Here is a 15,265-nt window from a genome sequence, read left to right as displayed (position 1 = left end):
TTTTCTAAATAATGTACAATAAAGAAAATAATTCAAAATTTTAGTCAATCAAAAGAACCTTTTTTTTATATTATAAAAAAGAAGTTTCCTTTATGTTGTAAATTTAAATATGCTAGATACAAGTATTATTACAACAATTATAAATAATTTTATTTGTAATGCTTCTAAAGTGCATAATTTTGTAATTTATTATTTTTCAGGCATCATCACAATGTAGTTACAAATCAAGCCCTCCCGTGATTCCAAAGTTAAATAATGCCATGGGAGGTGATATGGAAGATGGTGGTCGACCTATGTCTCCTGCATCACAGCCACAACCTTCGATCAAGCAAGAGTTAGATCATCATTTGCCAGACTTCCATGACAACATTTCCCTCCCAGTAAGTACCCTTCAGTTTTTTTTTTTTATTAGTATGTTTTAAATATTTATGAGAAAGAGTTACAACATGCATGTAGTGTAATTGATAGCATGTAAATAGTTAACAATATGTAGTTATATGCTTCCTGTAATGTGAAATTCATATAGTAAGTTGTAACATTTCTTTTTCTATGATTGCTGTATTATATTAGATTACTTATTAATTCAAAAAATAAATAACTTTTAACTATTCAATAGAATATTTAAATTTGTCTATATAGTTTTAATAAAAGTTGCTATGATCATTTATAATATTAAATATATATAACAAATCAATTATTCTTTTTCCATATTTATAGTTAAAAGTTGCTTCAATGTAGTGTAAATTTTGATATTTTATGCATTGTAATGGAATTAATCTTTTATATTACGTATTGCTTTTATTTCAGAATGTTATTTTATTCTATTTTATTGTTGTATTGTGTAACCAAATTGTATTTTAAAAAAAAACTTTAACACACACATGCATAGCTTGTAAGCTATTCGTGAAATTATACAATATGTCGAGTAGATTGTACAAAAAATGTGAAGTTTCGTTACTGTTCCTGTAATCAATGATTTTCTACTATTTTCCTACAACTACTCAGTCCAAACAAACATGGGAAGGAAGGGATATTTAAATAGAGATACGAAATTGGCTTCTTATGTGCTAAAAGACAAAATCAAAGATGTGTTGATTAAACACATATCCTTTCCTTCTCTGTTGACAGACTAGTGTGGAGTGGGAGGTTCAAAGAGATGGGAAGAGTGACGAAACTATGGATGTACAGAACATGACCCAAAATCAACAAGATCCTGCTGTGATACAAGTTTCTCGCGAAAGCACTATCATGGCTGGAGGTTCTATGTCTATCAATATGTCAGGGACTGCATTTAATAATCCTTACAAAGCTTCACAGAATCAATCTATATCTTTAAAGTCTAATTCGCACAAGAGTAACAACATCGAATTCAATTCTTTATTTGGTTCACTTCCTGAAAGTAATGCCAGTGGTAAAAAGTTTAACAGTAATAATGATGTAAATAGATCAATAATTGTAAATCCACAGCCAAGCATGTCAGTAACTCAATCAAGTTTATGTAACATTTCACAACGTTCTATTACTCAAAGTAGAAAGGCTGGTAGATTCAAAATTGGGTGGTTAGATATGTACTCTTGGCTTGAATATGACGAAAGAACGAATCTTATGTTTTGTAAATATTGTAGAAAATGGAGTGATTCAATTCCCGAAATACGTACTTCATTTGCTGCTGGGAATGGTAATTTTAGACTCGAGATTGTCAATCATCATGATAAGTGCAAGGCTCATAATTTGTGTGTAGCTAAAGAAAGCAAAGCAAAAGAAAATTATTCTTACATCATGGAAACCTGTTGATTTTTCATTATAATTGTATCTTAATAACAGCTGATTTTTGATTAATTTTGCTCAATTAAGATTCAATCTAATTTCAGTCATTAACAAAATATTTTGATTATGCAAAAGAAGGTTTGATGAATGCTATAAAAAACTGTCAACATTTTTTTACTTCCTATTATTATAAGGCCTATATCTTCATATATGTCTGCAATTATTTAAGGCTGTACAAACTTTACCACCCATACCACATTTTGATAAAATTTAATTGTGTTATTTATTTGCTCTTAAAAACATGTTCATGCCATAATACATATTTTGAAAGCAGTTCAAAAGGATATATATCCTTCCTTATATTATACTCAGTTTTACTAAACCATTAAACTGTCTATGCAATTTTGGGTGAGTGAACGTAAATTAAGAAGTTTGCCTTCTTTCAATATATATATATAGTTTCAATATAGGTTTAAAACTGACATTTTTTACACGATCTATCTCTTTTATAAAATCTTTCTAATTAATTGTTGTTGAAACGAACTAAATTTAAATAATGATGTGTTTAATATTTCGTGCTATACATATATTTTCAATTGAGTTGAGAATTTTAGCTCTTATTACGATATTTTTAAATATCTTATATTTGTATAATTAAGGCTGTTATTTTTTCATGGTTAATTAGTCATTATAAAATTGTTTGATTCATGTAAAATCCTTTTTTAAAATTTTATGTATCTTAGTAGATATATGACGAAATATTTTATGAAAATGATAAATTGTTTAAATATTTGTTTTTAATATTACGTTAAAATGCAACCGTTGTTCAAGTTTATAAAATTAATACATAGATATTTAAGCGAAAAATATGTTTATGTATCTATTGATATCTTTAACGTGAAAAAATATTTACACTTTTACGAGTTATATGTTAAAATTTATATTTGTATATTTGCGGGTTCAATATTTTTATGTAATAACATTTACACTGCCAGTGTATGTTATTAACATTGAAGTGTTGTTAGAAAGAAACGAATTGCCAAAGCATGTGTATTTTTGTGACGAATATCTCTCGCGTGAAATGTAAATAAATGTGAAGATCCAATATTTTTATTATAGAGAATGCTGACTTTTTCTATGAAATGTACGATTAAGCATGCATTTAAGATTTCAATGAATTGTCTTTCATGAAATTGACAAATTATACTTTCTTCTCCCTTCTTCCCATACTTATTATTATTTATTATGCAAATAGTAAATAAAAGACGACGTAATTCCGTTTTATTAATTTGAATCAATTTCAATAGTTGATTTTATTTATACGAGCTAAAAAAAGTTCTTAGGAAAGATCTAAAGATAACATTTCGATTTCAGTTCTATTTTCGATATTATCTCTTTCACCATCTCATGTTTCCAAGTAAATTAAATATATCTAAAATGAATCCCTACCCGGTCAGATTATTCGAAAATTAACATTTGTTCCCCTTATATTTCGTTCTATTTAATCGTTGTTTAATTTAGCATAGTAGACGAACGCGATAGCAGTAAAGTAACTGATATTTTTCGAGACGGAAGAATTGGTAGATAAATCCCTCGAAGTGTCTTTGTTCACAGTTGAATTTATAATGTATAATCGTGACGTGTGCAGGGTCATCCAGTTGGACTGCTAGGAGAAGAAGGAGGAGCAACAACAGGCACGCTAAGCGATGGTGTGTCAACAATTGAATCGTCTGAACACCATAATCCCCCAGAAATGCTCGACGGACTCGATGGTAAGACCTATAAATATCTATCATTATGATCAAAATTACATTTAGATTTCACGTATTTCCTTAGCTCCTTTGAACACCGTTATTGCAACGACGATTTTGATAAGTCATCTTTCTCGTCGTTTTTAGTGAGTTTATCTTGGAATAATTCGGAGGATACATTCCTTTTTCACTTCTTTTTTTCTCGCTTCTTTTTTTGTAGTAATTGATACAATTGCGAATAATAAAATGAATAATGGCAAAAGATAGCGACGGAAATACCGGAGATCTAAGAAATCGAGGGAGATGTGCATGCACGTTTGCAAGAATTTTTGCGCGTCGAGTCGTACATATAGGCGTACGAAGCGAGCATCCCTCTATTTCCAAGTCTGGCAAGCGTAGTGAGTGGTAACCTCTTTTTAGAAAACACGAACAACTTTCTTTGCTACGATGTATCCTGTATATGTGTATGTATATATATGCATACATGAACTGACGATATGTGTGCGTGTATTATATATATATGTATATATATATATGGGTATAGATGACACAATATTCATCCTTGGTGTTGTGGTGATGGTATCGTGCATTTGCTATGTCATTATAGTAGTTACAAACCCGTCAATGTGTTAATAAAGCAATAGGAACTACATTACATCTAACAAAAAAAAGAGAAAACAAAAAATAAGTAAAAAGAAAGCAACAAAAAAAAAAAGAACAGTTGCTTTTTCCCTTGGGAAGTGGTATCGGCAAAGTGGACATTTCTTCTGTTGGTATCAGCAAATGGACAGTACTCCTGTTTGATTGAGATTCTTGAGATGGCTGTATGGTTGATGATTGTACATAAGATCTCGTATGTGTTGAGTTTCTTTCCTTCTTTTTTTTCTGTTACTCTATACATATTTACGTATATTACATATATATATATATATATATATATATATATATATATATATATATATATATATATATATACATACATACATACATACACACGTGTATTTACATACACCTATTTACTCACACCTTTACATCTAACACATCGGTGGATTTGCGTGTGCGTGACAAAATAACGGAATCCACGGTGTGATTGAGCGCGAGAGCGAGTGAGTGCGTGTGGGTGTGTCTCATCTGCGTGAGAACAAATGTATATACGTGTGTTTTGCATAGCTATAAACTTTATTTATAAACGAATACATATATACACGTATATATATGTAGATATGCATATTCCATTATATGTACGTGTGTATGTATGTATATATTATACGTATATCATTACGGCGGGATTCTCTGTGCATGTCTTTTTACACACTGTTTTTTCTATCCTCTTACAAATACCTTTTGCCACGTTCTTACGTCACCGTAACCAGCGATCTTAATCTTACATTCTCACGCGTCTCTCTTGCGCCTGTTTGTTTTAACCTGTATCACCAGTACATAAGTAAATGGAAATATTAGCAACAAAATACGGACATGCACGTGCTGCGTTCTTGTTACGTAAGTGATCGATGGATCGAACACGAGCGTCGCACCGGTTCGGTAGCAAAGCGAGTTACATAACCCGAATCGTTTTCGTTTGTAATCGTGATTTTTCTTGAGACGAATTTCGTCGTGTGACTGACTCAAGAGAAACACGTTACGCTGTCTAAACGATATCCATATAATGTTATCAAAGAATGCAAGGATTTTGTTGCTAACGTGACGGTCCGTTTACCATTTCTTGAAAACTGTTGGCGCTCGATCTTGCAGTAACATCATCGCTGTCGTCGTTGTTGTCATAGTCTTCGTCGTCGTCGTCGTTTCACGATTGTATTAATTCGTATCGATGCTCGACAAATGGCAAAGGATGTTGACATAGAATTTCGCCATTCTGGCAAACGTTGAATATCGATTAATCTCCAGGATGCATCTCGCGTGTGTGTGTCAACTAGTACGTTGATAAAAGAAAGTAGCAGCGGAACAAACTCGCACCACTTTTTTTCTCCGACTATACTAGCACTCGTCTCGAGAAAGTATCGCATTTACAAGCAAACCTTTTCAACCAGGGTTCTTCCGCTTGCGTTGGTCTTTTAAACGGAACTCTTTCTTTTTTTACCTTTCGTATCCCGTTTTAATATCTGATTTTGTATTTGTTTTTTACCTTTTACTTTTTTACATGTCGTCCTATTTTTTTTATACGTTTTCTTTCTCTCTCTCTCTCTCTCTCTCTTTCTCTCTTTCTCTTTTCTCGATGTTGGTTTGTTCTCGTCGGTTGTGTGACGACGTGTTGTGTTTAGCTTTGCGTTTTTGTGTTGTTATTCTGGACGATGATGAGATCGTAGGTGTGCGTTTTTTGCTTTTCTTCTTTACGTGATATGAACGTTTTATATTTATATCTTTGGTTACGAGTAGGCATTTCTAGACATGCGTAATATTACTATATACGAGTGTGGTGTTTCGTAATAATATCATCGTAATATTGATTGGAGAACGTAATTAATTGAGAATCCCCTCTTTTCTGCAACCTATTTGACTTGACCGTAGAGTGTGATACTATACGAGAGGCATATACACGTTTATATATTCCTCTCTCTCTCTCTTTATATATATATATATACCTTATCATGAGTCTGGTAGAGATTGTCGGTAATCATAATTAGTCGCCTAAGCAATTTAATTGAAACGGGATCTTGTAATTCCAGGAACATCAGGAACTTGCAAAAAAGAGAAGGATATAAGTAAAGAGAGTCAGTCGAAGCTAGAACACTCCAACCTCGGTACGGAGTGTTGTAAGCTTTGTGGCAAGAGCGTAGCGAACATAAAAAAGCACATGAAATCGCATTTCCCCGATAAATATCAGTGCCAAATCTGCATGATATCGTTAACGAGGTCCGATAATTTGAAAAGGCATATTAAATTGAAGCACGGAATACGAGAGGGATCATTGATATCGCCGTTCATGCGCTTAGAGCATAAACACTTTTTAGCGAAATCGGAACCGGCTTACCTCACCTAGAATTCCATACGTTACGCTCGCGAAATACGAACGACGGAGAGTGATAAGAAATTCAGAAAAAAAAAGAAGAAATAAAAACACGTGCGCACGCGCTGATGCAAATCGTGTGCTCGGCTATATTTATACACAGCGGTCGTATAGAACATCGAAAAGATACGCGCGATAGACGGACATCGGACATCGGACAGAGAGGAAGCAGAACCCGAGATTGTCGCGTAAAACGGCCGCGTTGCTTGCACATTCCATGACACAGATGGAACGCGTGGTCGCAGTTCCATATGAAATTCGCCCTTCGTCGTGTTTGTCTTGTACTACTGGCAATCATTTGCTTTATTTCCCTAATCAGCGAGCGAAGATCGCGACGCTTCGCTCGATTATTTTTAATCGTGTTCTTCGTTTGATATTTCCCTAAGAGAATCTAATTATTTATTATACGTCTATATTTTAACATTTAAGAGTTTTTATTATTAAGAAAATAATTAACGCTTAGCCAACCGTGCGCGCCACAGCGAGCCATACGTTTCCACCGCGCACTTTTCCAGGCATCGAAGACTAATATTCACTACTTACTTAAAAGACAAAGAAGTTTAAAAATTATTTAAGTATTTAATTATATTTTGTGGTAATGATTTTATTTAACAATATCACATATTGTTTGTACAGAATATCAAACTAAAAGTATATATTATAAGTATAAAAAAATATAGGTAAAATTAAAAACATTGAAAATGACTAAAGATAAATAACGTGACTTGAATATGAATTGAAAAATCATAATGCATTTTAATATTTGCTTGCAGTGTGGCATCGTTCGATTATAACTTTATTTAGTCAATGCAACGTTTTAATTAATTTTGACATCACTAAATTGGTGTATTCTATTATACACTGTACTTTATAAAAGCAGAAAAAGTGGCGCAATTAATTGGGAACAATTCCAGGTAGACAATAACTGATAGTAACAACAACAACAACAACAAATAAAACACGTTGCTAAAGTCAAAAAGGGAGATCTCCCTGTTTGGTCACGTTGCGATGTTTTTCACAGAGGGGAGATCTCCCCATTCGGTTGGCTAAGTGTTAAGCGTATTGAATATCTAGCCGTTTCCAAAAGAAACGGTCGCTAGCATCTCCTTTTCTTTTATTACTAGTGTTCGTAGAATCACTTAGATCTCACGTTCACGGAATCAATTCGAGTACAAAGAGTGTAAAGGAACATTGTGCAAATGTCTCTTCAGAGAAAAAAAAAAAAAGAAAAAAAAATATCGTGTTCGTAGAATACTACCTCCCGCGCGTGTGTTCTCGCGTACACGCGAGGATTTTAATCTTTTTTCCTCTTTAGAGCAAGCGAGAAAATTCTAAGTCTAACAAAGTGTGTTTACGTTTCGAAACGGAAAGGTTTTCCCTCTCAAAAATTGCCGTCACCGCTGCTCTTTCGTATGCACGCGGCGCATGGAACTGACTTTTAACACAGCGGCGCTCACCCCGCGAGCCCACTCGTTCATTTCTGACCAAAACTGAATTTCCATCGGGCCAGAGAGAAACCTCGAGATATTGCCTTTGATTAGATTTGCATAAGAGCGATACTTTGGCCGGCAAAACGTTGTACAGCCCCGGCTTTTACCACAGGCGCGGGGATGATTTCCAGACCGCGAGGAAATTCTCCTCGAAATTGCTCGTAAAACGCCCCTGTTAACGAAACATCGACGCGTCTAGGGTATTTCATCCAGTTCCATGCCCGGTGTGCACTGTTATAATACTTACGCGCAACTTTGTATCTCGTAATGGCAGCCTTGTTCCGCAGGTGGAGAGAGGAAGATCAGTATTAAGTAACTATTTATACACTTATTTATAAATCCTATATTATATTATATTTATATTTATACATACATCGTAGGTTATGAAAGACGTCGAAGACTGAGTATACGAAAAAAAGAAAAAGTAAAAGAGAGAAAAAATAATGAAAGAAACGTTAAATCTCATGGGCCGATGTGGCTCGATAAAATAGTCATTATGAACTAGTCTCTGAGGCCCGAAGGCTATTGCAAAAAAAGCAGACTTTTCCATAGAGGTTTTTTCTGGTGCCTTTCCATTTAAAGTACAATATTTGTCTAATCAGTGATCGATAACAGATATATATTATATATATAATATTATATTATATACATTATATATATATATATCATATTATATATAATATTATATATATTATATACATATAATATAATAAACACAGTTTTGATATCACATGCGTAAATATGTAACGTGTGCGACCAGTCTCTTCTATCGACAGTGCATGACATCTAATAATCGAACATCGATCTTTCTCTGTGCTCGCGTGCTCACCTGCACGAATACATACAGAGAGACTTACCTACGCGGAATACCTAAGAACAGTATACATACATACACACAGAGATACGTGCAGACTACAGAGACACGCCGTATGTCGGCTACCTATGTAACCCTTTCCTAGTAGAGTGAATCTGATCAAAGCGAAAAGAAAAGAGCTCGAGGGTAAACGGAGTGAGGCAGTCTCTCCGGATCGAATCACGTCGATGGCCGTTTTTCACACACGACTTTTCTCTATTTGCAGATACGACACTTTTAACCCCTCAGGGCATTGAGTGCGCGCCGATTACATACATTCAGAGAGTTAATCTGTCGGAGTTTTTCGAAAAGCTGCCGTATACGTACACTAGCAAATGCAAACTATGCGGTCGGGTCGTGTCGAATCTAAAGAATCATTATTTGACGCACAATCCAGGAAATTACGTGTGCCCGCTCTGTGGCTGTCGTAGGACTCGACTGGATAACTTGAAGGGTCACATTAAACAGAAACACCCTGAGATACAGATACTGCAGAAGTCCAGCGGCACCGTGCAGACATGAACAGAGTCTTGTCTCTAGCAATTCTCTCCGTGATATCTTCCCCTTTTGCACGGTACGCCGAGCGTTCGAGCATTTACGAGCACCACGGTGCATTCATTGAAATCGCAAGCACAGCTATCGATTGTTTTCAATTGTGAATTTTCTTTAGGAATATACCACGTGATATATTTATTACAGTAGAACGTTGATTATCCGGATATTAATTATTCAACGATAAAAATGTCAATATAATCCGTTACACATGATCATCTATATTTCTGTACAGCAATGCAAATTAAATACAATTCTTATCAAAACCTACGTTAAGCTGAATGTGTAATTTCCACTTTTCTTTATCTGAGAGTTTTATCCAGATAATCGATAACCGATATATCATTAGATAATTATAAATAGTATTCTACTGTATTATAGAACTCGTACTTATTTTATACTACTTTTTAGGTTTAATTTCTCTCTCCCTATTTTGGGATTATTAGAGACTCTAGAGGGTATTGTAACGTTATCCATATTTTACATAGTATCGCAGAAAAATGTATTTAATCTTTTAGTAATTTCAGCGAGCACCGTAACGATACTTAAATCCTCGAACGTTCGCTCTATCCACCTAGAACCCTTTTTCACGAGTGGTGGTAGCACGGTCGAAGGTCGTTTCGTCTTATCCGCTTCCTTCGTGTCTCGTCAGTCAACGTCAAGAACCGTTTCGCCGGCCCGTTCGTTCGTTCGATAGGCTCTTAACCCCAAGAACAGCATTGTGTGCGCCGTTTCAGCGATGAATAGGTGCGCGGGAAGCGTTCCCGTTCTTGAAAATGGTGATACTTTAGTCACGCAAGGTGGTCGAAAGTATACGAGACTTTAACGACGCGAACGAGACGAAAGACGCGGCGTATCGGCTCGTAATTCTCTGCTTACAAACCGAATGGATCGTGGTGTGAAATTCGTAGAAACCACCCCATTCCGTATCGGTTGTCCAACAATGTGCAATCGTTCGTATCGACGTTAGTATCGCGATGGATAAGCGGATTTCACGATTGACGAATAGTCGACGCACGTGTTGTATACTCGTCGATCAAATCGATCCAAGATCAACGCCTATAGTTTTTTGTCTGTAACCGAACACTAAAAACGAAACTACAAAAGGAAAAGTCGTTTCCAAAAGAAAAGAAAAGAAAAAAAACGGTAATAGATTCGTTATACATAATTGTAAATTAAGAGGCCCAAATGGTGTATCGTTTTACGATTAATTATTGATCGTTTGCTAGATATCTTGAGATTAATTCTATGAATTAGCCCGCTGTACTAAGTGGAGATTTTAGCGGAATGGATGGTTTGTAACTAAGAATTAAAAATGAAAATAGCTTATATAATAAATTTGAAACAGTGAAGAATGAAGGTGCTGGTACATCGTCTCGTAGTAAATAATTAATCATCTTCTAGACACGTTCAGATTAATCCCATGAATTTCTTCGTTGCACTGCAGAGAGACTTTAGAGGGAGAGAGTGTGGTGTCATAGGACGAGACACGTTATGTCACATCTCTGATACAAGGAACAGTTTCTCGTGTCACAACTCTGTCGACCTTAACACATGGTTGGCGTAGAGAATCAGTGGGTTTCCTTGTACATTAATAGAGAAACCCTTGGTAGAGGCGAAGTGGAAATTAGTATTACGCGACATTTCTCTATTGGTCTCGATGGTAGCTCGTTTCTTGGTCAAAGGACGTTTCACGGTTGGCGATAAAAAGTGTTTCGTCGTTTTGCGTCCAGTCGTGACGACGACATAGTCCACTGGTTCGATCCTCCTTGCATTTAATTACATCGTGCTCCCTTCATTAGCGTAATTATTCTTTTTGCGCACGTCTTCTTGCACCGTTCTTTTGACGATCGATCGATCTCCTTCGCCAACTTCCGTCCAAGCTCCGTTTTATTTTTCCAACCTCGACGCTGCTGTCGTCTGGCTGGTTTGTTAGCTATGCAGGTAGAGTTGCTGTAAATTAGCGGCTTAAATAACTTCTTTGTTCACGCCACTTTGCAAAAAATATCCTTATAAATACTGGCGTTTGTTAGGTGGTTGTTCCGGACTTGTCTTAATTTCGTTAACCGGTACTGTTTGTTCTCTCGCGAGTAATCTTGCTGTTAAGGAAACTTCGATCACTTAACATGCAGCCAACTTTAAGTTTGTGTATTGGAAAAATAGTAAATACGGAAGTTTTCGTGTTTATTTACAGCAAAATACTATTAGCATATCATTATGTTTTAATGTAACGTTTATGTAATAACTAATTAGGCCAGAGTGTAAATTTTGTATCACTTTATAATACTTTCATATGATTACAAACGTTTGATAGTATGAAAATGAAATATACATAGAAGCTGATAAAAAAAACAACGCTTCATCGGAAAATAAGACTGTGTATTGCCAATACTTTTTGCAGATAATTGGAAAGTATCGATTTATTTCCATATTTCTAGGGAATACAAGCATGCTAAAATGTTTCATTTGTGGAAAATATTTCAATCTATCGCCCATCGAAATAGACATTGCTAGAGGAGTTAAAAGAGACTGACACGCTATTTTTCAAGAACTTCTAGTATTTAAAACATATTTTTCACACTATACTTTGTACATAAAATTCCTAAAATCATTTCTATGTCCGTTTTTACTCGCCTGTTTCATGCTATTTTATTGCTACATATTATCATTCGCCTGATACGAATCAGCCTATAACAATTACTAGCTTCTGCATTTTTATCTTAGAATTAAATTCTTCTTTCAAACATCACTCTGATTGTAAAGGATTAAACGTTTCTAAGATACGCAACGTTAACAAGAGCCATTTGAAAAGAACGTGTAAGGTTCGATTCAATCTTAACCGACCTGCACTATCCATGTAAAATAATTTCAAATACACATTACTGAAATATTTTCAGACCAAAATGCGCTTCTAAAATAAACCTGGACATCCCGATACTGCACTTAGGATTCCATGAAAATTCTATTAGTCACCTGTCAGCGCGATATTCTTCGCGATCGACTCTGCCAGAGTTCTATTAAAATTCTCCGTTCCAAATTTAACCAATGGGAGAATTTGATTTCGCGACACTTCCAAACAGGATGCCCGATTCTCTAAGTCTCTAGGAACATTATCGAGCTAACTAACGGAATCCTCTTACATACAGGAGCCTTTGTGTCAAGCGTGCTCGATCGTTTCTAGTACGCGAACAATCTCAACGCTGGCTCCACTTGTTCGCTAATTGAGCCGCTATTCGTCAAATGTTTCTCGCCGTCTATTTTCCTTTCGTTTCTTTCCGCCTCTTTTTATTCTCCACTATACAGTTATTTCCACCTGGAAAATCAGCCGCTCGATCTCGCAGCGTCCGATATTCGCGCAGACCATTCATCGATCTCGAGCAAAGCGGCTTCGAAACGGTGTATTATACTTGTGGACGGTTCCGCGATGCTCTATCACCTGTTTAATATCTTCGAGAGGGGCGAGGAGGAGTTTCAGAGGCAGGTAAAGAAAGGATCGGTGAGAGAAAAGGGTGATGGAGTACAACTAAGAAACTGAGAGCAAGAGAAGATCCTTTTCGCGATAAGCTCCTTAATGGCATATCTTCTCGCCCTTATTACAGGGCCGTACTTCACGGATGAACGACCAGGGTAGGAATCGACGGGCTGCTCGATAAGAGGATCACCGGTTAGGGACACGTAGCTATTGCAAAGAGTTTCGTTTTCTTGTGCACGCAAGAGGCTTTTGCTGCCTTTCTTTCTTTCGCATTCGCCTTCGCTTTAAACTTCGCTAGTTTAGTCAATGAAGGAGAAGAGTCTGCAGACTAGGTACTCGAAACTGATCACGCGGCGCCGAGACAAGTCGTCACCAAGTTGTAGAAACTGGATTCTTTTCCGTTGCTTCGCGATCTGTCGAAAATACCACGAGACAGAGACAGGAGAATTATATCTGCTCTGTTGAACTTCCTTCGGGTTTAGCTTCTCGTTAAAGATAGTATTCTATTGTAAAGCGTTTCTTCAGCTACTTAGTATCTTTTTAATGAAATATTTACATCTGTTTTTCAATAGGAATTTAGAACGTACATTTATTCGTGTTTCAGAAGATTCGTAAATTTTTTAAGAAGATATAACCGGGATTGATAGTTCTATAGTCTTTAGGCTTGTAGTGCCTTTGTAATGAAATATTTACATCATCTATTCCGTAGGAATTTGGGACATTTATCCATGTTTTAGAACATTCGTAAATTTTTTAAGAAGATATATCCAGAATTAATGGTCGTATAATTCTTCGAATGGATTTTGAAGAGAAAGTTTTCACGTCACTTTTGTTACTTTCAATGAATTTTTACTTTTTCCGTACCTTTCACCGACTGAAAGAAATAAAAATAGGTGCGCTCGAAGTTCAGAGGCAATAGGTCAAGTAGACTTTAACATGACATGGAAAATATTTCAAGGAACATTGGCTTCGAGTAAACTACCTTATTTATTGTAACATTTTCCAAACAACCACAATTCCCTGAATATTGAAAATTCAGATACAGAACTTCGTATAGATATCTCCGAGACTACATTGTTTCAGGATAATAAGAAAAAGAATTCGACTTATTTAATTCGGCTACAATACTCCCTTAAGTTTTTCATGTTCGCTCGAGACGTGAACAATATGATTTCTGTGCACACGAATATGTTTGTTTTTGAAGCATTAACAATGCTTGGAACATACGCACGCCGCAGTTACCGCTCGACTTCCGGTCGCGACTCCTGGAGAACCTCTCGCCAGCATTATTTCACGAAGTTTCCGCATGTGTATGGTGCGAATTTTTCTGCCATTCCCTTCTGATTTCCCCTGAAATCTACCGTACCGTGAATATATCTCTTTAGAATTAACTCGTGAAAGTTAAAATTGATCTATAGTAATAGATCATTGGAAAAGATAGCGTGGTTTAATTGAAACGGACAAATGGATGCAGTTGGAGTTGTTTCATTTCGGTTTCAAATCGTTCATCTATTTCTGTCAGTGATTTAACTAGATTTAATGCAACATTTAATGATCGCTAATCTCTTTGGAATACCACGTCATATTTGGATCGCGAATTATTCAAATAGCGGGCATTACTCGTACTCTCGTAGTATTTGGCGTATACGTTTGTTCAAACGAAATGTTTGCGTGCTGAAACGTCCGGATAATGTGAGATTCGGATTTAAACGCGCGTTTCAAATGTTCAGAGTAACGTTTGTCTTCTTTAGCTCTATCATTATTACCGCGTGCTCGGCTGAAGCGTGAGATTATTGTATTGCACCGGGTGTTTCGGAAATCTGACGATATAAGTCCGAAAAATGAGATTCTTTATGGAACATTAAATCTCGTAATAATATTTAATTTTAACGAAGTAAAATAACTGCAATATATTGTAGTAATTAAGATACTTTTATAAGTATATTTTATAGACGATTTTTCAAGAATACGATGTATTAATTGAACAAAAGTGTTTTATTTAATCCTTTGTATTGTGAGACCATATTTGATGTGATAACACGACGTAATGATTCATGGAAGTTAAAAATTACTTTGGAAATATACATATGTCTGTGTACATATGGAAATTTTATGTTTTATACTCGTCGGTAATGAGATAATTTCAACGTGTCTTGTTGAATATGATTGTACAGTTCGAAATTTTCTTTCGAAAAGTTCGCTTCATTCTACAATTTCATCGCTGCAATTTCCAAGCTTTCGGAATTTGTGAATACTCAACTTTTTAGCTTATATATTTTATTTGTTAAAAAATTGATTTATATGCTGTAGTGTACTTTTATTAAACATGTTACAGAAAGCCATTTTAGATTAACA

At 35.5% G+C, this 15,265-nt stretch overlaps 1 protein-coding gene across 13 annotated transcripts in view; it reads left to right on the top strand.

The window, feature by feature from the left end:
* LOC126866148 (sex determination protein fruitless) overlaps positions 1-15,265 on the top strand; it is a 90,780-nt gene that overhangs the window by 17,890 nt on the left and 57,625 nt on the right. For 6 of the 13 annotated variants that reach the window (XM_050619355.1, XM_050619354.1, XM_050619356.1 and 3 more), the window contains 2 exons: positions 201-380; positions 1,129-2,996. In XM_050619355.1, coding sequence (XP_050475312.1) covers positions 201-380; positions 1,129-1,794 — 846 coding nt within the window. In that variant the 3' untranslated portion in view covers positions 1,795-2,996. Of the gene's footprint in view, positions 1-200; positions 381-1,128; positions 2,997-3,415; positions 3,540-6,202; positions 8,764-9,112; positions 12,833-15,265 lie in introns of those variants that run through there. The other 7 variants (XM_050619365.1, XM_050619366.1, XM_050619361.1 and 4 more) reach the window with 3 other exon arrangements.

The sequence above is a fragment of the Bombus huntii genome, chromosome 5, assembly GCF_024542735.1.
Source record: "Bombus huntii isolate Logan2020A chromosome 5, iyBomHunt1.1, whole genome shotgun sequence".
NCBI lineage: Eukaryota > Metazoa > Arthropoda > Insecta > Hymenoptera > Apidae > Bombus > Bombus huntii.
This window is presented reverse-complemented; position numbering and strand designations above follow the sequence as displayed.